This window comes from Amblyomma mixtum, chromosome 10, assembly GCF_055824585.1.
Source record: "Amblyomma mixtum isolate Tamu chromosome 10, ASM5582458v1, whole genome shotgun sequence".
NCBI lineage: Eukaryota > Metazoa > Arthropoda > Arachnida > Ixodida > Ixodidae > Amblyomma > Amblyomma mixtum.
In genome coordinates, this window is record NC_143021.1 from 87,836,460 (window position 1) to 87,862,767 (window position 26,308).

Below are 26,308 nucleotides of genomic sequence, written 5' to 3' on the forward strand. Positions count from 1 at the left end.
AATACGCTGCGGCACTTGCATGGAATCTGCGCAACTCTGGTTCGAGGAAGAACTCCGGAAAAAAATCCCCGGTGTCAGCTTTGCTCCCACAAATCTCGCGCAGAAAAAGTCGCCTCTGCCAGTGGTTCTTCGTTTTGTGCATGTCAGAAAGAACACCTCCAGCGTTGTGCACTACCACTGCGTTATTTGGGGTGTTTCTGATCGTTAAGGCTCGTTCGGCAGTGTTCTGAAACGTCAAATTACTACCTTCTGCGGAATCAAAACTATGGATGTCCGCTCTCTGCAGGCACTAGACGAACATATTTCTTAACGCTTCATTTAAAAATGGTGCAAATTCTCCAATACCAGGATGTGGGGACAAGTGCTTCTAGTTGCCCTGGCTTACGCCATGTGGCAGATTGCTTTCAGCGTTCAAAATTAGCGCCTCGACCCCATTCGTAACGCACGAAAGAGAATGGTCCAGTGGCTGCTGAATAGAAAGCGATAGGTCGCTATGCTTTTCTGCACTGGGTGGGCGCTGTTCCGAATCCCCGGTAAAGCGACTGTGAAAACGTGCACAATTCGGTAACGAACTCAGTGATAGGCACATTCAACCCATGGTGGTAAAATTTGTCTCCCACAAACTCCGTAGGGCCAAGGAACCAGATGAGTATCCACTGACCTCCGCTCCTTGTCAAAGCTTTCGCTTTTCGGCAGACTGGGTGCGGTAAGGGGCTCAACCACGCTGTAGCTTGTGGGGTCATGAGTCCAATGAAATTCAAGCATGCCACACCTTTATCTTGTTCAGGTTCCTCCTTGAGGAGCAAAAATAATCGACACTAAATTTTCATGGTATGAAGTCTAGTTCTCGAGGAGCCGTCAAATGGATCGTCGTGACAATGTCACCCCACATCATTCATGACAGGCGGGTTTTATTCCCGCAGCGCCAACGAGGAGATACGCTGTGAACTGGAAATTATTTCCGCAGGCCTCGATTGGATCCACGTCGTCGTGGCTATTTGAAAAAAAACGTACCATGAAAAAGCAAACCATGAAAAAAACGCACAATGAAACGCACCATGTTGTCGACTACAGCGCGGCTTCCTAACAGATCCCATGGGCAAATGACCCGGGCGCTGCGGGCTCCAAAAAGGACACGGAGAGATCGAACGACCCCTGCTCTTGTCAGGCATAATCGTGTCTGCGATGTCAAGGGCAGTCTGCTTGCGGCCGGCAACTTGAGCCGAAAAGCCACTCTATACGTAGATAATTGCTAACAGAATGAAGAGCTAGCCCAAGTTTCCGGCAGCCAAGACAGCAGCTTGGTTTGGGAAAGCATACTTGGCACAAGAAAGCAGCACCACGCGGCACGTCAGTGCGCCATGCCGCAATGTAGTCGACAGCTGGCTGTGTACCCAACTGGCAGCTATCCTTTCGTTGAAGGCCACTACTACAAAAGGGACAGGGAACGCGGAAACACCTGTGGAGGAAGGGGTGAAGATGCGGTGTGCGTTCTCTGTAGCGGTTGTTTTACGCGATCTACGTGCTGCTAAAAGCGGGCTTTCTTTGCGATGCCACGCCACAGCTGCGCCAGCGACAAGGTTCCGCTAACGCCAGGTTCCGGGCGTTCTTGAACTGTGCGCAGTTCCAAAGCTGTAATGGAAGCCGATAAAGTCCACTCTGATCTTATTTATCTTACTCTCTCTATATGGTTGAATGAGTGTGCGAGGCCTATGCACGCTTATATTTGTCGCCGGTCTGTTGTCGCAAACGGCTCCTGTGGTGTGGTTAGTTGCAATGTCACCATGGCGTCAAGCGACGCGCTCTCAAAACGAAATGAAGCTTTCACGCTTTGGTTGCCTTTGCGCAGTAGCGTTGCCAAAAGCGGAACATAATGAATCAGAAATAAGGAAGCGAATGGTGACGACTTTAACCCGCATTACCCGTCATTATTTAAAGCCAACTGGAGAGAGTGCTTTCAATTTGTCTCATTAGTGTTTGTAGCAAAGTGTTCGTATTTTATCCGTGTGTACCGTACGGTACCAAGCTTATTACTGCTGAAGCGCCGAAAACTCGTGGCGGCCCCGGTATCCCCGCCAGGTCACTCACTAGTATCGGGTGGCCATGTGCAGTTGTAGGAAGCGTTCCGGTTGCAATAAGCATCTCTAAAGTGCACAGCAGCTTCGCAGCACAAATTACATCACTTAAAGTCCAACACAGGTATTAATTAAATGGCAGCGGTGGCAAGTCACTGGTGGAGCAATAATAAAGCCCGCAGGTGATCATGCCATTTATTCCCATCGAAATAATGATGTTTGAAGATGTGTGTAGTTATTTCTCCTTGCATATGGTTGTTTGGTAACAAAGAGAGAAAGCGCCGGAAGTACATGTCATGATGGGTTCCTCATTATAGCTTCCCATTGTTTAGGCGGCGCTACCGGTGGCATACTGCAGTCGCGCCTGTGCTCAAGGAGAGCAGGGAGACACAAACGGTCGTGTGGTAATTATTAAAATTGCAACTGATATTAAACAGCAGCCTGGCTGGTGAAGTAAATGCGAGTGGTGCGTAGGGAAGGCTTTCCGACATACTGGCACCAAGAATGGCGGGCGCGTGTCGCAGAACAGCACTGCGGGCTTTCGAGCTAGCGCCACTCCCTCAGTAAAGAAGCCCGAACGTCGAAAAAAGGGCCATTAGAAGATGGTCTTCGCGTCCTCCAAGCCTTTTTTAGCGTAGTTTGAAGTCCGCACGTGCACCGCCTCTGCTCCCGTTTTCGACGTTTGCTGCCTCGGCGAGTTTAGGGTGGACCTAGGAAAGCTAACGGCGAGGCGCAGGGCAACTTGCCACGGGCGGGTAAACCTAGGGAGAGGTCACGCTAGGAAAAGCGGTCTCCAATCATCTCCTTTCCCTTCCCTTGGAGTAGGTGGGGTACCAGCGCTCTTGTCGGCCGTCTCGTGTGCTCCGCGTCGTTGGACTTAGATTATTACTAAAGATTCCTGGCTTGCATAACGAAGTTTTCGCTCACCTTGATCGGTTCCAGATGAAGGAGCCAATGTTTTCTTGCTGACAATTTGTTTGTCACCGAGAAGTAGTGGCATTCGTTTTCTTTAGCATTGCTGTCTCTTCTGTATTGGATTTGATATTCTGCTACGCAGAGCAGTCGATTTGAACATTATGTGAACAGTGTACGTTTTTTAATCACGAAAATGTTTTCTTAGGGTAGCTATGTTACTTACGTATTTTGCTGTGCCATACACGGTTCTGCAATTTTTTTGGCTGCCCAAAAGACGTGATTTTAATGCTGTCCTGTTTCCCATATTAATTTTTATTCGACTTAGACAGTTTTTGATTTTAATGTTTGTTGTAATTGCGAGGCTTCCGCTATGGATTATAAGAGCAGTTTTCAATACTCTAGGTGCTACTCCTTGGTTGTGCTGTTCAGTTTTTTTTTTGCATTTTGCATATTCCTTGTGTTCTGTGTCAGGCACTGCAATATTTCTGCCAGCCATGAGAAGACATGTTCCTATATACTATAATAGTTCAGGGAATTATCTGTGAAAATTACAGTTTCATCTGTGGTTGCCTAATGAGGTGTATTTTCTTATTTGTGATACCTATGGTGGTGGCGGTGTGACACTTTTATTAGAACATCCTTTCTGATAGACATTGAACAGGTCCTGGGCCAAGGCGACGAGGGCACGTTGCAGCTTCAGATCCAGGGAGGCGAGCCAGATAGGCTACGGTGGGGGGGGGGGATAGGCGGGGGACTGGAAGGCTACGGGGCACTGTGTAAGGCAGTGTTTTATGTCTGTATATGTGCTGGGACAGTTTGGGCACTGAGGTGTGGAAGTGTAACGGTATAGATAAAGTTTGGCTAGTTAATGTATTAGATTAAACTGTATTCGGCGAAGAATGCGAGCTTCACGGATCGATAAGGATGGGTGTGGCGGTGGTAAACCACCTAACTCCAAATTTTGGTGCGTGTAGTATTCGTCGACAGTGCGTTTGTGCGCCCTGAGTGCCTGCTTCGTCGGTGGGCTCGTCCATGAGATCCTCGGTGCCCGGTGTATAGTTTCGCAGGCAGGCTGGTGAGCCAGCTCATTGCCGGGAATGCCCATGTGACCAGGGATCCAGCGAAGGGTCACCGGTCGTGGGCTTAATGCTATGAGGGCGGCATCTCAAGCCGATCGGGTGGGGAAGGGGAGGGCTCTTTCGTGGAAGGCACCCAGAGCTGCCTGCGAGTCTGTATAGACAACGTATGCGGGGGCGGGGGTTACGGTGGCAAAGTGTGTGATGGCATCGGCGATCCCATGTATTTCTAGGGCGAGCGTGGAGGGTGGGGAGGTGTATGGACCGGTTGTGTGAGTGCTGGTTGTAGAGAGGCAAGGGTGGAGGAAGAAGGCTGCAGTGGAGCCCGCGGTTTCAGTGAGGCAGGCGTCTGTGTAGGCTACCGCCGCAGCGTCCAAAGGTGGCTTGTGGTTGTATGCGTATGGTTGGCGGCGGCCTGGGTGTGTGTGCGGACATGTTGCGTGGAATGGGCGCGAGGCGGAGGTTAGGGGGATAGATTGGAGACTACGGTGAGTCTGGGAAAGAGCTAGGTGCGTAGGGTGTCTGGGATAGTACCCACCGCCCAACCGGTGAGCTGGACAGGCGGATGATTTGTCTCTCCCGGTGCAGGTTAAGGAGGGCTTGAAGAAGGTGGAAAAGGCCTGGTCTGTGCTAGGTGTCTGTAGAAGCCTGAGGGGGGAGTCCTAGTGTTGCTTTATGTAGTGGGTTGAGGGCCCGGGTTAGTTTGTCTTGTTGTGTACTTGTAAGGGGGCAGTAAGGTATGTAGTACAGGAATTTGTCCAGGGGCAGCGCTTGAGCAAGGCGGCTGGCGTGTGTCTCGGAGAGGCCGGCATGTTTTAGAACTGCGCGGCGGAGTAAGTGTGGGATTGAGTAGCATGTGCGTATGGACAGATTGATGGCATAGGTGAAAGTGTTAGAGTTCAGTGGCATACCAAGGATGTGGCAAGAGTCGACGCGGGGATGCGCTGTCCGGCAAGGGTGAGGCACACAGAGGGGTTCATCGTCAGTTGATATTTACTGCGTGTTATGACTAGAAGTTCTGATTTCTCCGGAGCGGGTTGCAGGCCCGCTTGGGAGAGGTGCGAGGAAATGGTGTTAAGTGTATGTTGGAGTGTGGTTTGGACCTTTCCCGGTGAGCCAGTGGTAACCCACAAGGTGAGATCGTCTGCATAGAAGACGAAATAAAGGTCGGGAATATCGGCTAGGGCCCGGGTGAGCGCGGCCATGTCTAGGTTAAAGAGAATGAGAGAGAGGACGGCACCTTGTGAAGTGCCACGAGTGAGTGGGATGGGGTGAGACAGTTTGTCAAGATAGCGGATACGGGCAGAGCTGTGGGAGAGGAAAGCTGTGCACTGCTGTGTCTGCACTGCTTGTCAGCTAGTATGGTGAGGATGTGGTCGTATGATATGTAGTCGAAAGCATTGCGTATGTCAACTGTTACTAAGGCTTTGACCTATGAGAACCTATTTTTTATTTGTGATAGCTGCTGAAAACCTCCACTGCAGTGGGATAGGATCTAACATCCTCTTTCCTTTGCCCCTAAGGTTCCGAGGCTTCTTTCTGCGCAGATGCATAAAAAAATAACATTTTCTTTGATGGGCCTCCCAGCGGAGAAGATCTTAAGGCGAGGATCATCACAGAATGCGCTGCAGTTTAGTCTGCAATGTTAGGGCGGGTGCCTGGTTGGGTGCGTGAGCGATACATGATTTTTATTGCAGCGGAGGGGCATCATATTGAGAGTTTCTTGTAAAATTTTGTGTGCTTCTAGTACCGCTTCTCTTTCGTATGTGACTCCAGAACTTGTAATTTTCCCACTGAGCACGACTTCAATAAAATTGTTTCCGTCAAATCTGGGCACGTTGCTGAGCAGCTGGGACTTAAGCAAGCAATTCTTTTTTTTGTGCTCAGAATTTCAAGTTGGTAGTTCAGTTTTTTCTCGAAGATATCCAACTCCAAGAGTGCTGCCAATCAATCATGATAGGGACGTTCGCTTCTATAAAAACTTGCGTTATGTAGGTTTTTTTAAATAAGTAAGTTTACTGACGCTAGCGAATAACAAAAGTTATTTCAAAACCGAAATGTATCAGGCACTGAAACTCATTTGCACTGTCGAGATTTTGTATAATTTCATGCAGCCGCCTCCGAAGGTGACTTTTTCTCGCGCCATAACGCGCACTGAAAATTTTGTGGATGGAATTTTTTTTCTCTTCTTGATTGCTTAGAGCACGAGCTCCGATTCTGCAAATACAACATGTCCTTTAAAACAAAGTTAGGGATGTTAATAAACGTAATTAGTTAAGTCGATAACCAATTAAATCATTCTACCTCTTACCTGATGCCCGCTGTCTCCATAGATATAGCTACCGAACTAAAATATATCTAAATAAAGTAACATTATTGTTTTAGTTACCGACCGAACACTTTCGAAAAGCTCCTATTAACAACTGACAAAGTGGGCAGGTCAGCCTCATGGTTGGGAAACCACAGATTCGCCACCTCCGTGAGATGGAGGAGGGCGTACTGAATTTGAAATAATCGTCCCAATTGTAGCTCGTGACTCTTTCGTATGAAAGTCGTCGAAGTCGTGGCCGGCTGTACCACTTAATAGGCAAGAATCGCGCTACCATTGGACTCCAGAACAGAGGACTGTGGTAGAGATCGGCGCCGATGTCGATATATTTATTTATTTTTATTTATTTATTAGTACCTCACAGGCCCCGAAGAGCATGGGGTGGTGGGGGCAAATGGAAAAAAGGTATATAAGGATGGAAAAAACTGTATTATCGGTACAAGAACGTGGTACAAGTCAAATACAAGAAAGGAACACTCTCCTTCCTGAGGAGGAATATTCTCCTCAGGCGTGGTGGGCGCGGGGGTCAGCATACGGCTCCAGAATTCTAAGGTGGTTTGGGAGGCATGCAGCACCTCCATAAATTGTAGGGATGCATTTTCAGGGTGCTTACAGACCAAGCAGCTGTGACGAGCCTTGCAACGCAGTATCAAGCATAGCCAGAACCCAGCGAGACAGCAACTTCCTCGTTTCCTGGCACACTGTATTCTCGCCGCACGCAGGCAGCGCAGGTGGTGCCAGTTGGCATGCTAAACCATATTTATTTTCGAAAGCTGGTGACGAAGTATTAACGTAAACGAATGCACTCATTCTTAGATAATCATCCTAGGAGTCGTTTCAATTTAGTTATACCAAGAAAATTTGAACAGAAAGTTCGCTACAAGCGCAAAAAGAAATAATTCTACAACTTCAAACAAAGGCTGTTAGCTTAGCTCAACGGTTAAAAGCTTCTAGCCCGTAACTAAGTCAGATTTTCGAAGTATATAAAGCGGGCAAAGACGTGCGTATTCACCCTCGATGCATGTGTCACGTTTGTGTGACCCTTTCGGAGTTGTGCTTTTCTTGAATTATAGTCGTTTGTGGTTGGCCGGCAGGGTTGTTTGATGCCATCAGCTCGCTTAATTTTCTTAAGTAATGCCTCAATATATCTATACCTATGGGTGTGATTTATTACCAGCACAGATTGGCAGCTCTTACCGGTGTTCGGAATCAAATAAAATAAACATGTTGCTTTTATTGCGAAAGCAGTTCTACGCCCATGAACGGCCTTTCGCGTAGCGGCGGCCGGTAGCCCCTTTTGACCTTTATAATGACCTCTGACGTCATACCAGGGTGAGAGATGGGCTACCAAGTCGAGTCGTCGCGCAGCGGCGGCCGGTAGCCCCTTTTGACCTTTATAATGACCTCTGACGTCATACCAGGGTGAGAGATGGGCTACCAAGTCGAGTCGTCGCGCAGCGGCGGCCGGTAGCCACGCGTGATATTTAGAATGAACTGTGAAGTAATGTCGTGCATTGTGACGTCATAGTGTGAGGTCTTACCAGGGTGAGAGATGGGCTACCAAGTCGAGTCATCGCACAGCAGCGGCCGGTAGCCACGCGTGACCTGTAGACGCGGCGTACTGCGTTCCTTCTTTATAGACGCGGCGCGCCGCGTTCCTTCCGTTAGAGGCGCTGCGCTCGCTTTAGCAACCTACCAGGCTTAACCAAAGCTAAGCCCCGCCAATTTTTTTTTTACTTTTTCTCTGTACACAAATTTAACAAACCGCGCTAGCAGAGCACCGAAAGAACCTAGCAACATAAGCGAAAACAGTATCTACCCATTTTCTTGTTAGACATTACTAGCGCCGCCGCGGTGGCTCAGCGGTTATGGTGCTCGGCTGCTGACCCAAACGACGCGGGTTCAATCCCGGCCGCGGCGGCTAGAATTTCTTTGGAGGAGAAACTCTAGAGGCCCGTGTACTGTGCGATGTCAGTGCACGTTAGAGAACCCCAGGTGGTCGAAATTTCCGGGGCCCTCCACTACGGCGTCTCTTATAGCCTTAGTCGCTTTGGGACGTTAAACCCCATAAACCAAACCAACCAGACATTACTAGCTTCTTGTTTGTGACTGTAGTGCACTTAACTAGCTTGCTGAGGTGGTAACTTTCTCTTTCTCACTTTTACAACCTCCAATAATTAAGAGGATAGTGGTCTGCGTGCGAAGTAATTGATCAGTGGCTACTTTGTGAATTCTCTAACATTTTTTGCTGTGAAGTGCTTTCCTGTACTAAGAAACTGTGTTTGTTACTGAAGTAGCTTATATTAGTTGCTTGAAGTGTTTTGTCCCGATATGTCATGCCGAGGGGGTAGTGTCCTCATGAATTAGTTAGTTAGAGTTTTGGCTGTTTAGTGTCACTGATTGTAATGGTAGTATTTTTGTGCGGAATAGTGTAACCCTTTTTCCCGTTCGGTGCGGTATGTATAGTGTTTACAGGTTTAGCGCCCCTGAAATCACATGTGGGCGGTGAGAACCGCTACGGCTGCATGTTAACTTCGACGATCTAGACTTTTAACATCCTTCTATATGTCACCGCACACGTGTGTTTGGTTTGCAGTTTTGCAGTTCATCTGTATTGAAATACGACCGCTGTGCTTCAAAGCCTTGATTTTGCTGCGGAATCCCGTAGGCACTGAGTGGTTGCGGCAGTTTCTTCGTTTCACGCACAATAGTCGTATGTTTACAAAATGAGCCCAAATCTATGCGTTCGCTGAGTGACGAAAACAGAATTTTTCTGGCGTTCTTTGCGGCTTCAGCGTCAATGCTGAGGTTGCAAAGAACGCAGCGAAATACCTAGACGCGAGAGATGGAATAACTATGGGAGAGCTTTAACATAAATATTTCCACGAGAGCGTTCACGAAGACAAGAAAAATTATACCTTGATGCAGCTTGCGAGGTCTTCGATCTGCACTCATATGTAACAAGACATGAATGTTCACATGCACATTTTGGAACGAATTTGTCGCTAATGTCTATCCTCTTACAGATTGTTGACCAGAATCCACCTCTCCGTCTCGACAATGTTTATCGCATGTGTTCATTTGAGGCAAAGTGTTTGCGGCTTTAATTCCGCTCCGATCAAACCGGTGACGCCCTTTATGCGCTGGTGCAGGTGTCAGCAATGGCCACTTACACATCGCAACATGAACCTCTTCTTACCTGCCCCTTTAACCCGGCTCACCGGCTGAGGCGTGGAAGGTACCAGATTCACCTCTCAAAGTGCAAGAAGGTGAGCAGAAGCCTCCAGGGATCGCTGGGGGAGAAGGCGACGGTGTTGGTTTGAGATGCCTGTTGTTCTGTTTAGCGAGATTGAAGACTGAATTAGCCCTAGAATTTATCTAAGCTCCCCCACGTCTGCATCTGCCCGCCGAGGTGAACGCGCAGCAACATGCTGAAGCTAGCAGGTGGCACCTCCAGCTTCTTGCTGAATCTTCAGCTTAGATCCCGTGTGGACACTGATGCAGTGAAACTCCACACGTCTACCTGCCGTAGTCTTGTTGGTTCGTTTATGCCGTATCTTTTCGAATGAAACGGAATATGAGCTTTGGCACAACGTACGACCAAACAAGCATGCTGCAGTGGATAGTTGAGCAATTGGTTGTTTTTTCCGTTTAAAAAAAAATTCCCAAGCACGCTTGCCACCATGTGTGGAATTCGAAGTGAAATGATGTGAGGCAGTCAAATTCTCCTCTTGTCGGGGATTTGGTGAACCCTGCAGTCTTGTCATCTGGTAGCTCAACGTTCGCATTGCCTCCACACGTACAGAATTATCACAGCAAATTTCCTATACGCATGGATTTCAGCCATGCGACAACTTAGGAAATCAATTATGTTCTTCGAGAGTTAGCTTCGAGAGTTAGCTTTCCGCAGGAGTATCAATACAGCCCACAGAGCGCAGCTAAACACCTTCAACATGTCACTTCAAAGAGCACTTAATGCAAGCTCGATACATTGTGAATAAAAGAAAAAACAAATATGCACCCTGAAATTTAATCGTTTTTATAACACTGTGTCAATCTTTACATTTGCAACGACAGTAAATAATAAAAATTTTATTTTACTTTTTATCTAATATCTAAAATATTATCTAAAACATTTATTTTAGATATTACACTCCCGAAGAAGGGCTTCCACGACACCCGACAAGTAGTGATCAGGATCGCTCTAGGGATTCGTGGGGCGCACCGTGACGCGTAATGCTGTTCTGACGTATGAAACTGCCGACGTCAGATGCCGTCGCCGCTGTTAACGGGACAGTTTCCGCGTAGCGCGTGAGATGATCAATGGCGGCCATGATTCAGTGATTTCCTGCGGAAGTGCTGGGAATAGGGCCGTAAAGTTGGTCCTCAACATGGTCGAATGGCCGGGCTGAACAAGGTAAAGGCCTTAGAGGGGCACGTTAGTGCGGTGGTGGGTTGTTGCTACGCAGACATTGCAGACAAGAGTGCCAGTGCTGGCGCAAAAAGCGATACGTGCCAGTATCACTGAAACCACAGGCGGGAGAAAGTTTTCAGCTGGCCGACATGGGCGTACTGGGGTTCGTCGTCATAACTGGTGCCAATGACGGAGCGGAGATGTTGTGGAATTACGAGCAGCCACCATGTCCGACCATCTGGTAGGCAGTTCCGACGGTACGTCTGCTGATCACGAACGACAAAATGCTGGGCTTGACGACGCAGAGCTCTGGAAAGCATACTTTCCCGCAGGAATTTCGTTTGAGCTAATTGGTAAAACCATCGTTGTAGCGCAACACACGCCAAGGACACAGAACGAGAGATATGTGGACGGATTTCTGAAATTTACTGACAGTGACAAGGATTCTTTCGAATCCAGAGTGGTTAGCATACTATGTTGGAAAAAAGGTTCAACCCGCTAGTGTGGACTATGGGGGTTATTCTTGTAGTAGTGCTCGAAGGGCTAGAAGCAGTTGTCGCTCTCTAGCACCAGCGTGCCAGCCCTAGCAGTCAGAGCTGTGACCCCTGTTAGGAACGGGGCCACAATCCCACCGCTGGAACCAGTGTTAAAGATGGGGCTTCTATCCCACCGCTGGAACCAGTGTTAAGACGGAGGGGTCCTGGAGATGACTAACTCGTTTAGCCCCGCAGGTACCGGCTCCGAATGACGTTGTCGGACTGCGCTATCGAGGAAACTGTACAGAAGGGTTTATTCTACATATTTACAGATGAGAATCGAATCGAATGCTCCGATCACACAACAACATCCCGTTAAATACGGTTCGCGTTCCCCAGATCCCTGACTGGGGAACTTAGTTCGAATAACGTTGTCCAATCGGACGGGCCATTGATGACGCTGGCGGTACCACCCACGGCACGGGGCGGTGCTGAAGCTCTCTCGCTCTCTCACAGCTCGGGGGATGAGAAGGGGAACACCAACAAACACTGAGGTGTCGCCTTGTCCACTGGGACTAGTCTTCTGTGCGTTGCCGCCGCGGGAAAGGAGAATCCCGCAGTCTCCCCGCAGGTGAATGACCTCCTCGATCTCCCCCGCCGGATGGCCGAAGCACGAGACCCCTTCGACACAGCGTCTTTCAATTAGCAGCCTCGCTCAGCGTGACCTTGCGTATTATCATCCCGTCCGGTGACCCGAAGGCCGACTCGGCCAACGTATACCGCTGCTTCCGCCGTGCTTCCTGTGCATCTCTGCTTTCACCGTTGCTGCTGCTGTCGCAAGCTCTCGCCGCATCTTTGCCTAACGACGACACTCGTCTGACAGTAATTTCTCCCAGGTCCGTGGGACACAGCGCCCTTCGATCGGTTCGGAGGTTCGGTGATTTGGAGTGCAACAACCCCGTCCGTCGTCGTCAATGCTTCTGCCGCCGGCGCCAGGCCTCGTCATAACCCTTGCTTTGCGATGAGTCACACCCGGCTCCCAGGACCACGTTGTCCACTCTTAACAGCTCGTCCGCGGCCCGAAAAATCTCGAATGGCCAGCGTTCACGACCGCTGGGCAGGAAGAGATGAGGTCGGAGTCGGGTGGAAGGAATGGTTTCCAGAAATGGCATCAAAGCTCGAACATTCAACAAAGAATGGCATCAGTGGACTGGTCCACGAGACAGGGCACTGACCCACAAGCAAGCGCTCGGAATTTGCTAAAGACCCACCAGGCTTTCTACAATGACAACAAAAGTTTACCAAATTGGGACTGGATTTTGGCGTAATTTTGTGCGGACAAAACGCGAAATCTCCCCTTTGAAATCGCGAAAGACGGACTGCCTGGACCAAGGTTAAAAACAAAAACCCACACACAGTAGGTGGTCCTACAAAGTACTCCTGTCTACAACAATCGGCTGAATCCATCAGCATTTCCGTGCGGTTTTCCGTTCCTGAAACGCATCGAGAAATTGTTTTTGGAGAGCAGGACTCCGTCTAAGCAAGCGACCATTTTTGGGGGGACCAAACTGTCATAAGCACGTTTGAGACGATGGTCAGTCTCAAATATGAACTTTGCGCCGTTCAAGTAACTCTGGTAACCCGGCAATATCTGTGCCGCCTAAACCAAACGCGCGCTCTTTGTCTAAAGCGCTTAACGCTTCTCTACATGTCAGCCTGCGGCTGACGTACAGAACATGGTGCTCTTCGTGGTCGTCGCCAACGTGACTTAAAATAACACGTAGTCCAACATCACTGGCGTCACACTGAACTTCACTCTTCACCATAGTAAGTGGTCCGAAGCAAAGGTCTGGACCCGAGCGCATCTCTCAGGCTCCTTAAAGAGTTCTCTCTTAGATCATCTCAGTATACATCAGTGGGGCTCCCTTTCGTCAAGGGATCAACGCTCCGTCTACGCGACTCTAAGCGTAGTTCTACTCGAGCTGCACTCCTGTGAGTGCCGTTATCTCTTGGTAGCATGGGAAATCGACACCTGTGATTTCTAACTCAGTGACGCCCTAGCCTTTCTAACTCAGTGACGCCATAGCCCTTGTCTAAGGTAAGGAAAAAAAAACTAACCTCCGATCAACTCGTTTTAACTCAGAAAGTAGCCCTTCCTTGCCTGATTTCATAAACGCACAAAAAGAGGAATGAAAAAAAAAACAGCTACTTCAAATCGCCACGCGGGGGGGAAAGCTGACTCCCCGCCGCCGAGTTGAAAGGATTAGTCTTTCAGACGCGCCCGCCGGGGTCGCGCTTTGACTGATTGTACTGCGGTCAACTCGTGACAAAAGGCTGCAGAAAAAAACGATCCCGGACTCTCCCTGTCGTTTCCGCGCCCCCTCGAGGCTCTCCGAAAACCTTGGTCGCGCCTACAATGTCGATAACCGACTCTGGCTCTGGACAACGAGCAGTGACCAGCGCGAGAAGGTGCCTCTTTCTCTCGCCCCAAGCACGAAGCTCGGCTACTCATTCGCCATGCGCGCTTCATAGAATGCGGGGCCAAAAGTGAAGGACGATTCCTTTTCAAGTGCGCCCGCCGAACACGCCTGCATGTGTCGTCTCTGTTCGACGCCTGCGTTCTCATGCGCTGAGCACCGCGCAACCTTGCGCTTTCTGATCTCTTGGGCCGCTTTGCTTTTTTTCTAACTGGCTTTTTGTCCCGACGGTGCGGTCTAGGCTTTCTTACAGGCCGATGCCCCTTGAAGCACTTCGCGCCTGTTCTGGTCGGAAAACGCACACTTCCTTTTCCGTAGCCGCAGTCAGCCCTCGAACGAGCTGCACATGTCGCCAGATCATTAACTGCAGTTGCAAGTCAATGAGGCGCAACGCGGGAAGGCTTCGCCTTTCCTTCCACCGCATTTCTTTTTTTCGCACCTGTCCGCGCAACCGAATTTAGGGCTTTGAATTTGATTCGTTTTCTCTTGGTTCTTGCCCTTGTCCTTTTTCTGCGCCAAGACTGTGTCGCGTGCGTCTCCTGATGACAACTAGCTATCTCTAGTTTTTCCGTCGCACCTCGGAAATTTTCCTAAAATTCCAAACTGGCCTCTGTGCCTTCGCAGCAGAGTGCCAGATCCGCGCAGCTGACAGACGGACATGAAACTGCCCCTGAGATCCCCAGCTCATTCCCTCGGGAGTTGTCCTCTCCAGCTTGCCTGTCGCTCTGCGCGCCATTCTCTGCATTGCAGTGCTCAGCTACAACTGAGCCCGCCTGGCTGTCGCTCTGCGCGCCATTGTCTACATTGCAGTGCTCAGCTACAACTGAGCCCGCCTGGCTGTCGCTCTGCGCGCCATTCTCTCTACTGCAGTGCTCAGCTACAACTGAGCCCGCCTGGCTGTCGCTCTGCGCGCCATTCTCTCTACTGCAGTGCTCAGCTACAACTGAGCCCGCCTGGCTGTCGCTCTGCGCGCAATTGTCTACATTGCAGTGCTCAGCTACAACTGAGCCCGCCTGGCTGTCGCTTTGCGCGCCATTCTCTCTACTGCAGTGCTCAGCTACAACTGAGCCCGCCTGGCTGTCGCTCTGCGCGCCATTCTCTCTACTGCGGTTGTTACTCTCAAAAGGGGTTTCCGCTGTTTCAACTTCGAAACCTTTCTCGATAGGAAAATCTCCCTTTTCGCGGTCCTGCCGGTTTGACGCCTGTATCGACTCTACTGAAAGGGTCGCGCTCGTAACAGTCCCGACAAAGCTGTCCATTCCCACTCCTACCTCACTTGGAGGAGAATCCTCGCACTCGTGTCGTTGAAACGCTATCTCGGAATGCTCTCTCTTAGCATTACGTCCAAATACACTGGACACGGTCTCGGATTCTGCGGCTTTCCTTGGACTACCGTACCGGTTGCACACGTTCTCTGCCACTTCCCTCGTGGTGTCGCGATTTACCAACTCGGCTACGGTCACAGACTTTGCGGGTCTTGCCTGCGGACCTATTTCATAAGCATCGCTTGCTCTTTCAGGAGTTCCGGCTCTCACAATACCGCCTTTTCTTCGCAGTTCGTTTTCAAGCTGTATACGCTTTAGATCCCTTTCGGCCTTTTCAGCTTCCCATTTTTTTCTTTCTTTCTCTTTTTCCCACTCCCGATTAGCTTCCTCCTTACGTGCTTTTTTTTTCTCCCGATCGGCATTCTCTTTAGCCTCCTGGTCGGCTTTTTCTTTAGCCTCCTGGTCGGGTTTTACTTTGCGGGCTTTTTCCCCTTGTACCAAATTCCACGTATCTACCAGCAACTGATCGTTATGCTTGACTTGTTTAAGAATGAATTCGCCCAATTCAATTTTGGTTAGTTTGCTAGGCACTTCAACCGACAGTTCCTCGCATATCAACAGCAAGTCCGACCTCCAAAATTTCATTAGGTTCATGACAATGCTTTCTCCGCTTTGGCTCTGCTAACTCCACAATGCCTTGAGAATAACCCCTCTCAAATGACAAAGCCCTGATTCCCAGTCAAGATTATTCTCTGAATCTTACAGCCTGGTGAATCCCCTAGCAAAAGCCAAAACGCTCACCCGTGGAGAAACTACGATGTCGCACGGTCCATCCCAGCCGGAACCAGTGTTAGGAACGGGGCCACAATCCCACCGCTGGAACCAGTGTTAAAGATGGGGCTTCTATCCCACCGCTGGAACCAGTGTTAAGACGGAGGGGTCCTGGAGATGACTAACTCGTTTAGCCCCGCAGGTACCGGCTCCGAATGACGTTGTCGGACTGCGCTATCGAGGAAACTGTACAGAAGGGTTTATTCTACATATTTACAGATGAGAATCGAATCGAATGCTCCGATCATACAACAACATCCTGTTAAATGCGGTTCGCGTTCCCCAGATCCCTGACTGGGGAACTTAGTTCGAATAACGTTGTCCTATCGGATGGGCCATTGATGACGCTGGCGGTACCACCCACGGCACGGGGCGGTGCTGAAGCTCTCTCGCTCTCTCACAGCTCGGGGGATGAGAAGGGGAACACCAACAAACACTGAGGTGTCGCCTTGTCCACTGGGGCTAGTCTTCTGTGCGTTGCCGCCGCGGGAAAGGAGAATCCCGCAGTCTCCCCGCAGGTGAATGACCTCCTCGATCTCCCCCGCCGGATGGCCGAAGCACGAGACCCCTTCGACACAGCGTCTCTCAATTAGCAGCCTCGCTCAGCGTAACCTTGCGTAGTATCATCCCGTCCGGTGACCCGAAGGCCGACTCGGCCAACGTATACCGCTGCTTTCGCCGTGCTTCCTGTGCATCTCTGCTTTCACCGTTGCTGCTGCTGTCGCAAGCTCTCGCCGCATCTTTGCCTAACGACGACACTCGTCTGACAGTAATTTCTCCCAGGTCCGTGGGACACAGCGCCCTTCGATCGGTTCGGAGGTTCGGTGATTTGGAGTGCAACAACCCCGTCCGTCGTCGTCAATGCTTCTGCCGCCGGCGCCAGGCCTCGTCATATCCCTTGCTTTGCGATGAGTCACACCCGGCTCCCAGGACCACGTTGTCCATTCTTAACACCCCCAACCCGCGGTGCGGTAAGTCGCAACCACGGCGGGTTCGGGCCAGAGGGGACAAACACGAGTATGCTATTTGGAGGAGCGTTTATTGCTGCCGAGCAATACAATGCAGCAGCAACAATACAACCGCCGTAATGATGGAGAGGGTTCCGCTCGCGTACGGGGGTGAAAAACACAAAGGAAAGAACGCACGCAAAAATGTGCGGGAAGAGGGTTCCGCTCACCTCGCGTGGTTCCTCGCTCACGGCCCGCGGTGGTCAAGTCACACGCGGTGGCCGGGCGATAAAGGCAGCGGTCTCCGTGGCAGATCTCTGATCCGTGCGTTGCACGGCTCCCGCCAGAAGACAAGCGAGCCTCGGGAGAAACGCGTCTCCTCCCGGGCTGGGGAGAGGAGGTCTCTCTGTTCTAAGAGGGGAAAGAGGGAAAGTCTCCGCGGCGGCATCGCGGCGCGGAGCGAAAGGAAGCGGGGGTGGCGAGAATGCCCTCCCTCGCAAAACCTCCAGAACGGCGTGCGCATAGCATCGCGTGATAATTACGCGCGGCCGTTACAATGGGGCAGGGGATTCATGTGTATCCCCACACCCCCCCCCCCCCCTCCTTAAAACTGCCCTACGGCCGAGAAGTGACGGCGTTCACAAAAAGGGTGTACCGAGTGGGGCCGGCGAAACGCCGTTTAACTTTAACAACCAATAAAGAAAAGATTCAGCTCACAGCCAGCAGTGCCGTCGTCGAAGGCCGTGGACGCCAGGGCAGGAAGGCAGTGTAGACGACCGCCATGGACGACCGTGGAGCCGAGGATTGAAGGGGGGCGATGACCGCAGGTCCCGTGAGTCGGCCAGGGCAGCTTTGCCGGGACACGCGGGCGGCAGGCAGGCTCAGGGCAATTACGCACCGTGTCTTCCCATTGTATAGCGTTCAGCAGGCCTCCACTCAGCTGGTCGAACCGCTCGCCCTTGGCTCGTCCTCTTTTCCTCTCGATGGGGGTGGCAAACGCGCGCCGACCCATTTTCCCTCTGCCGCGGAGGACTTGCGAGGCGGGCCTAGCGGGACACCAAGCTTCTCTCGTGGGCGAAGCCGCTGCCGCGGGGACACGGGAAACTCCAAGGCGGCTTCTCTGCTGCAGTTTTCGCCATGGTAGACATAGGCCCCGGTTTCTCCGAATTCTCGCCCGCTCGTCCTGCGGCCGACCGGAAGATGTTTTTTTTTTCGGAATGGTTGCTCGATGGTGACAGCGGGCTCTTCGTTTTGGAATGCGGCCGCCCTCCAAACGGCCTGGCTCTCGGTGTTCGAAGAAGCAACGGTCGTTGCGGCGTCCGCTGGCTCTCCTCCGGGCACGCTGTGAAGGCTGGCCTGCGGCTGCAAGGCTGTCTTTTCTTTCTAGTTACTTTCCAGATTTACACTTTTTTTTTTGAGCTAGTCTAACCCCGCTCGGTCTTTTCCGACGAGAAAGCGTGTGCTTGCTCCGGAAGCCGTGGTGCGAAATATGGAAGGGATATTCCGTCCATATTAAGCAGGAGAAATTACTCCCTGCGCGTTGGTCAGAGTTGGTTCTGCCGTGGGCGCAAGTTGTAATGAGGCGTCGGGCTCTGTTGTCGAGCCTTGCGTCTCGGTGCGGCTGCCTGCTGGCGGGGGAGGGTGTTCTCCATAGGCCACTCATTCCCTCTGTCAAAGTAGGGTTTGAGATCACAGACATGCACTGGCCCGCCGGTCGGTCTTAGCGTCAAGTCCGCCAGCCTGTAGACGAGAGAGGAAAGTCTCTCCCGAACTACATATGGTCCCGTCCATTTCGGCGCCAGAGAAGCAGAAAACCGCTTACTGGCATCGCTCAGAACGTGACTGCGCCTCAACACCAGGTCACCCGGTTTGTAGTGAACTTCCCGGTGAGAGCGGTCATACTGCGCTTTCTGCTGGGCCCGAGCAGTGCTCAGATTCCGGCGTGCTTTGTCCAAAGCCTCCGTCATCCTCGCGCGCAGCCCGGTCGCATAGTCGGCGCGTGCCGACCAAGCAATCGGGGTGTCGCTGCGAACCTGTAGAGTAAGTTCTAACGGGTTCGGCAGCTCCCTGCCAAGGTTGAGAGCGGCAGGTGTGTACCCAGTCGAGCGGTTCACGGTCGACCTGAGAGCAAACCCAATCTCGGGGAGACAGGTGTCCCAGTCGATGTGCGTCTCCGCAGATGCAACGAGCATGTGCTTGATGTTGCGGTTCACGCGTTCCGTGGGATTCGCCTGGGCGTGGTACGTAGTTGTTCTCCTGTGCTTAATGCCAAGTGCCGCACAGGGGTCCACGACAAGTATGGCAGTGAAGTACGATGCATTGTCCGTTATCAACTGCCCGGGGTAGCCGAATCGTGTGAGCACCTCGATAAGCTTCCCCATGATTACGCGTGCCGTCAGCTTTCGAAGTGGGAACAGTTCCACCCATTTGCTGAAATTGTCTGTGACAACAAGCAGATATTGGTTTCCACTCGGAGTCCTGGGGTAAGGTCCCATGACGTCACAAGCCGCAATTTGCCAAGGAACCTGGCTATTGATCGGCTGCATGAACCCAGGTGGGCGTCCACCACGTGGCTTGACCCTTTGGCACAGGTCGCACGAGCGGGCGTAGCGTATCGCATCCCGCTTCATGCCAGGCCAGGTAGCGAGGCGGCACAACTTGAGGTAAGTCTTAGGGCAACTCGCATGCCCAGCGATGCACGTGTCGTGAAAGTAGCGTAAAAGTGCTCCTCTCAACGTGCGGGGGATCACCACCTTGAAGGACTCGTGTGTATCCTTCTCGGAGGGCATATATCTCAGCAGGATGCCGTCGGAGTCGAGCAGATAGGAATCCATCGCGCTCACAGCATTACCAGCTGTGTTCGAGCGCCCCGCACGGACAACAATACCAGTTGCCTCCATGTGCGCCGCGGCCGCGCCGCCCGGCTCCCTGAGCCCGTCGAACACTTTTCGACAAAATGGATCCTCCCGCTGTGCCTCCAACAGCTCCTTTCTGCTGAAAACGCTCACCACTGAACTGATGCCTTCAAAGTGGTTTACGCTTTCGCACTGGGAAGGCGGGGTGTCCCTTCCCTCGGGGCGTTGTGTGAGCTGCGCGGCAGTCGCGCTGCTCTGGCTGTCGGGCGCGGCGGAGTGGGCAGTGTTGTTACTTCCCAAGCCGTCAACGGGCGCGCGCGAAAGTGCGTCCGCCACCACGTTGTTCTTGCCCCTCCTGTAGCGCACGGTAAAGTCGTAACGCTGGAGGAGTAGCGCCCATCGCGCTAGGCGTCCGGACGGCTCGCCTAGGCGTCTCAGCCAAGTGAGTGCCATGTGATCAGTCTCAATCACGAAAGCGACTCCATCGACATAGTAGTCGAACTTCCGCAGAGCGAAGATAATAACGAGACATTCTTTTTCTGTCACGGAATAGTTTCTCTCTGCGGGAGTTAATGAGCGGCTGGCGAACGCCACCGGTCTCAGGCTAACTCCGTGCTCTTGAAGCAGGACTGCTCCTAAGCCTAGGTCACAAGCGTCCGTGTGGATCACAAATTCCCTCTTCAGGTCAGGCAGCCTTAGCTCTGTGGTTTCCGCGAGCGCGCAAGTGATATGGCGTAGTGCCGCCTCTTGCTTGGGTCCCCAATGCCACTTCACACCTTTCCTTAACTGTGTTGTTAAGGGGGCTTGCAGAGCTGCGCAATCTGGGATAAACTGTCGATAAAAGTTCAGCAGCCCCAGAAAGCGTCTTAGTCCGCCTATATCTGCCGGCAACGGGAACTGCAAAATAGCCCGCAGCTTGTCTTCGCACGTCAGAAGGCGTCCTGTGTCTAGCGTAAACCCCAACAGTGTTATTCGGGTCGCCGCTATTTGGGTCTTTTTCGGATTCAGAGTGATTCCCGCAGACCTCAGCCTTTCCAGTACATCCCTGAGATGGCGTAAGTGCTCATCAAAGGTTTCCGAATACACGACAATGTCATCCAGGTAAGCAAGAGCGTGGTGCCACCTTGCATCGCCTAGGACACGGTCCATCAGACGCTGGTACGTCGCGGGCGCTCCGACCAGGCCAAACGGCATTCGGGTCAACTGGAAAAGTCCCCTGTGACAAGTGAAGGCAGTTTTCTCTCGATCACTGGGGGTCATCTCCACCTGAAAGTATCCTCTGCTAGCATCGAGCGTAGTGAAGTACTTTGCTCCACCAAAATTGGACACTATCGAGGGAATGCTCGGAAGTGGGTATGCGTCCTTCCGTGTCACCTCGTTCAGGCGTCGATAGTCCACACAAAGGCGGGTTGTTCCATCCTTTTTGGGCACCAGCACCACTGGAAACCCCCAGGGGCTGTTTGATCGTTCCACAACGCCTGTATCGAGAAGCTCGTCCAGTGCGTTATCGAGCGCTTTCCTCTTAGCCAAGCTGACTGGCCGAGGATTGCACTTCCATGGAACAGCGTCGCCTGTCTCAATTTTGTGACTAGCCAGCGTAGTGCAGCCAGGCCGCTCCGTGAATACGGCGTCGTACTCGTTTAGGAGCAGAGACAAACGCGCTTTTTCCTCCCCCGACAAGCTGTCTGAGTTGTCCAGCAGCGGGTGGGGAGGCCTGCATGCCGCCGCGGCACAGAGTGCAACCGCAGGGGGGACAGGGGGTCGCGCGGGAGGGGAGGGGTTCTCTTCCGCGCTTTTCCTCTCGACGCGGTCGACAGGCTGGTAGTTTAGCCGGGCCGAAGGCGTTTCGAGGCTCTTTTTCGGGCGATCGTTGCGTACGTCTGCGCGCGAAGCATCGGAAAGCGAATGTGCTTTCGACGCTTTTTGGGGTTGAACGAAAGGTTTCAGGGTGCCACATGCTCGCTCCCTATATCCTCCGTTGCAGACGTCAATAACAATGAGCGTCTTGGCGAGGAAGTCTCTACCAAGAATAATTGGAACCGATAGGCCGGGGATGTGAGCGAAGCGCTGGCGCCTCACTCTTTTCTCCCACTGCACCACAAGCCGCGCGGCACCGCTCGCGTGTGCAGTGCCGCTGGCTAATCGGAACGTGAGGTTGCTCGCTCGCAGTCGGAGTCCGTTCCGACGGAGATGCTCACATACCTCGTCGCCAAACAGGGATGCGCTCGCTCCTGTGTCTAGCAATGCCATGAACTTACGTTGTGCCACTGTAAGCTCAATAAGCGGTACTGGCGTGTCGCTGGGTGGTTCCAAACGACAAGCCAGCGGGGCTAGGAGTTAGTTCGTGTGACTCACTGAGCACCGCTGTAGACGCCGCCGCCGGTTGTGCAGCGTTACTCACCGGCGGCTGCGTTCGTTTCCCGAAAGCGCGTGCTCTCGGTTCACGGGGCGTCTGCACTCCCGGGCGTAGTGCCCTCGTTGGTTGCACCGGTAGCAGATTGTATTCGGCCATTGCCGGGCGGGGCAGTTGTCGCCTCGCGCCGGCTGACCGTTCCTCCCTGCCGGGCATACCGTCGCAGTTGCCCTTTGGTCTAGCGTCCTCGGGTCGGTATGTCGGTCCCGATTCTGTGTACCTTGGCCACGCGCAGCGTGTGCTGACCGCATAGCATACGTGTACGGGTCGAGAGCTCGGTCTGACAGTTCCCAACCGTTTCTCAGTTGCCCGTCACTGAATGCAACCATTTCGGATACCCGGGAACGGTTTCGAAAAGTGTCTCCGTTCCAGGCGCATCGCGGCTCAATTGCCTGCGACGCTGGCGGGGGTTGCCGATACGCGCGGGAGACGAGTATGTCCGCCTGTATGCGCTTGGCTGCCGAGGCGAGTTCGTCCAAGTCCCTGAACGGTACGCCTCGTAGGTAGGCTGCGAAGGCAGGGTGAGCTTGTCGCGTGACACGCTCTACATTCTCGCCGTTTGTGGGAATCCTGGCTTTCCGCCCTCGCCTTTGCGCGGCTAGCCGGCCTCCCGCGTTGTTTCTCCTCTTTCCATTGCTCCCGCCTCAGGCGGTGGAGAGGCGGCTGGGTGACTAATCACTGTCATTTAGCCACAGCTCCGCCCCGGCTCCCCGAGGGCCTTTGCCATTGGCGCCTTTTTGGCGGGAAATCGGGACCCGCTACGGGCGGCCGCGCACGGCGCGACCGTCCGAGCGGGGCCCAGAGAGAGAGGGATCCCTCCGAGACAGCGTAAGGTGCGTACGTTAGTTTGTCCGTGCCGGCCTTTGCCGTTCGGACCAGTGCTTACTCGAGCTCGCCCGCACGTGTCCTCTGACCTGCAGCGGCTCGAGCCTGTCCAGCGGGGTCCAGCGACCTCCGATAGGCGTACCTTGCGTTGATTGCCCACTCTCTCGCAACCGGCCCAACGGTCGACACGAGAGGGAGATCACAGCACGGCCGCGGGGACATTCTCCTGCAGCGGCGTGCTAGCGGCGCGCATTACTCGAGTCGCTTCGTGCGCGCAGCGGAGCCTTGCTCCTCGCGCGCCCCGGGACGGGGTGACTATTGAGTGTTTGTGTACCTGTTGAAGGACGACGTGAATAAACGTCTCCTTTGTGAACTTGGAGGCCTATTTCTTTGCGGCGAATCGCTCTCCTCCCAGCGGAGGTTGAGTGCGCCGCATCGGTGTCCCAGTGTGTGTGTGGTGACGGCTGATCGGGGCCCTTGGCTCGCGCGAAGCTCGAACCCGCGGTGGGTGGTGGCCTGTGTCCACTTAGGAACCCACAACTGGCGCCCAACGTGCTTAGTCATTGGCGCTTACGCCTTTGATGGCACATTAGCCGAGCAGGTCGCCTTGCCGATCACGCTTGCGCACCATGTCTAATACCCCCAGCGAGGCACTCGGCAGCTACATGTCGGCTCCCTACGGAGTTGTAGCGTCGTTTTATCCGCTGGCTGCTGTTCCTTCGAATAGCTAGACACCGTGGTTGGCCGCGGCCCCATTGGCATTTACGGCGACACAACCCAAAATGTCGACCACGTGGCTCCCATTGGAGCTGTATCGGAAGCACCCTGCGGTGCATCCGCTGGTCACATGCCTCAGCTGTACAAGCTTTCCGCCCAGTGCGAAAGCAGTTCGTGTCACGCTGCCGCAACCGGCAGTTTCGAACAGCAGCAGCCGTGCCCCGCGAGCAGTCAATTCTGCTCTGGAAACGGCGAGGCGCTGGCCCGGTTCCCTGCGGAAACCGCGCCGCTCATCGAACTAGGAGCCTTGTCTCCCTCGTTCGTGCAGCACGCCCAAGCCTTCACTAAGGCAGGGGCAGTCGCTGAGGCCGGGGCTCCATTGAGCCAGATGCGGAGAAACTTCGAGCCATACTGGAATTTCCCGCGCCCAAGGACGTACGCGGCCTGCGCCGTTGTGTGGGAATGGCCAACTTTTATCGTCCTGTGCCCGCGTGCAGGCACCCTTGACCTAGCTCTTGGGAAAGACTGCCGCGTGGCGATGGGAGCCCGAGCAAGTGCGATCCTTTCGCCTCCTGTCTAGTGCCATTGCCGAGACAGCGCAGCTCAGGCTACCCAACCTGACCAGACAGTTCGTAGTCCAGACTGACGCGAGCGATCTGGGTTTAGGAGCAGTTCTCCTACAGGAATTCGATGGCGTGCTGCAACCGCTGGCCTTTGCCAGCCGCTCCTTGCTGCCCTCGGAGAGGAATTATTCCGTGACCGAGAAGGAGTGCCTCGCCATCGTGTTTGCACTGCGCAAATTTGACGTCTATCTTGATGGAATGCAATTCGTGGTGCAGACAGACCACAGTGCGCTCAGTTGGCTGATCGGCTCCGCGAGCCTGCGGGTCGGCTGGCGCGCTGGGCTCTCCTGAATCAGCATTACGACTTTTCGGTGCAGTATCGAAAGGGGAGCACAAACGTGGTAGCTGACGCGCTATCCCGTGCCCCACTCGCCAGCGGCGCCTTGACGCCTGTAGGCGGAGGGGGCGAAACAGCGGACGAGCCGCCGGGCGGCAAGGAGGGGGAACCCGCAAACGGGTTAACCCATTCCGCTAACCAGGCAAGCAGCGCTTCGCAAAGCGGACGAGAGGCAAAGCTGTTCGTGAGCGCCTCGGAGTTGCCGACGCGAACGGAAATTTTCGCTGCAAACCTGAGTGGGGACGAGACCAGGCTCCCCTCTGGGAGAACTGGAATCGTTTTCAGCCGTAAGAGCTACTGAAAGCCCAGCAAAATGACCCATTTTGTCGCGAGGTGAGCGACAGTCTCAGGGAGACGGAGCGCCGTGACGCTACTTGTATTGTAGCGGGCCCAGGGGGGCAGAAGCCAGCGTTTGTCGCGGCGAACCCCGGGGATTCATATTTGCTGGACCATGACGGGCTCGTGCTGAAGTACATAGCCACCGATGACGAGTCCATCGACCCGTTCAAGGTGGTTATCCCCAAAAGTCTGAGAGGCGCACTTTTGCGATTCTCTCATGACGAACCACTGGCCGGTCATCTGAGTGGCTCCAAAGTTTTTGCAAAACTGAGTCATTCGGTGACGTGGCCCGGCATGTAGCGTGACATTTTCCGCTATTGCCGTTCCTGCCATGTCTGTCAAGCGGTGAAGTCACGGGGCGGCAAGCCGCCTGGAATGATTAAACCGATTGACAGTGTGCGTCCGTGGCAGATGGCCACCTGCGATTTGATGGGGCCTTTCCCCAGGAGCAAGCAGGGGTTCATAGACCTGAAGGCCTACGCGTCACGGTCTGACGAGCTTGCGCCGGTACCCATTGGTATCAAATGCAAGCGCAAAGGCACAACTGGTGCTGCGGAACGCAAGCGTACGGAGCACCGGTACAATCTGAGGCGACGGTCACCGGTGTGATTGATGCCGGACGGCGGACTTTTCCGCAACCGAAGGCGCGCAGCCTCAGCTAGCTGGCGAGCTTTCTTGTCAGGCCCTACCTAGGCGAAGCACGGTGTGTTATTTTTTTTTTGTTGGTTGTTTTGGCAGCATGCTCAGTTCCAGCCTTGTGTGTTTATCAGTTTATTTATTTGTTTGCTTGAGTCAGTTTCTAGCCACTTTCATTTCCTGCTGGCTCGTCTGTTTTTGTTCTAACGTACCGAGATGTACATAGGCAAACTTCAGCCCGCTCCTGCTTGCTCTTATCTTCTAGAAGCGAAAGATGGGTGTCGTTTGTACCGCGCCTTTTCTCATTTCCGGCCCGACTGTGGGTGGTTGGCTCGTTAAGGAGCCGTGTGTCGCGGTGCGAGTTTTGTGCGGCCCGTATGGAGGGGAAGTTGGCGGGGCGTTTGAGGCGATGGGGGGCGGAAAGTGCACCCTTTTACCCTCGCCGCGGCGCCTCTGGACGCTTCTGATGAGGGGATCGTTGTCGCCGACCAGCGTCCGCGCACTTGCCGGTGTATGCGTGGTTGTGGCTGTGACTGTGTGCGCGCGTAACCATGAGCCAAGGCGACGCCTGTGAGTTGTGCCGTTGTGTCCTTCTGCGTGAGCGCGAGGATGAGAAGGACCCCTCGCTGTGGACAAGGTTACACATCTGGACGCCGCCGAACGTCCTCGCCCGTTTCAGCCGGCGTGAAAGGGGTGCACTAACTTTCTTGTGCCCGAACGTGATGTCGTGTCCAAGGGCGCGAGGTCAGTGCTCTGCC

At 53.3% G+C, this 26,308-nt stretch overlaps 1 protein-coding gene across 1 annotated transcript in view; it reads left to right on the forward strand.

Annotated features, from left to right (window-relative positions):
• Positions 1-9,556: 9,556 nt before the first annotated feature.
• LOC149326383 (uncharacterized) overlaps positions 9,557-26,308 on the forward strand; it is a 101,155-nt gene continuing 84,403 nt past the window's right edge. The window contains exon 1 of the mRNA XM_089564557.1: positions 9,557-9,664. Coding sequence (XP_089420683.1) covers positions 9,557-9,664 — 108 coding nt within the window. The remainder of the gene's footprint in view (positions 9,665-26,308) is intronic.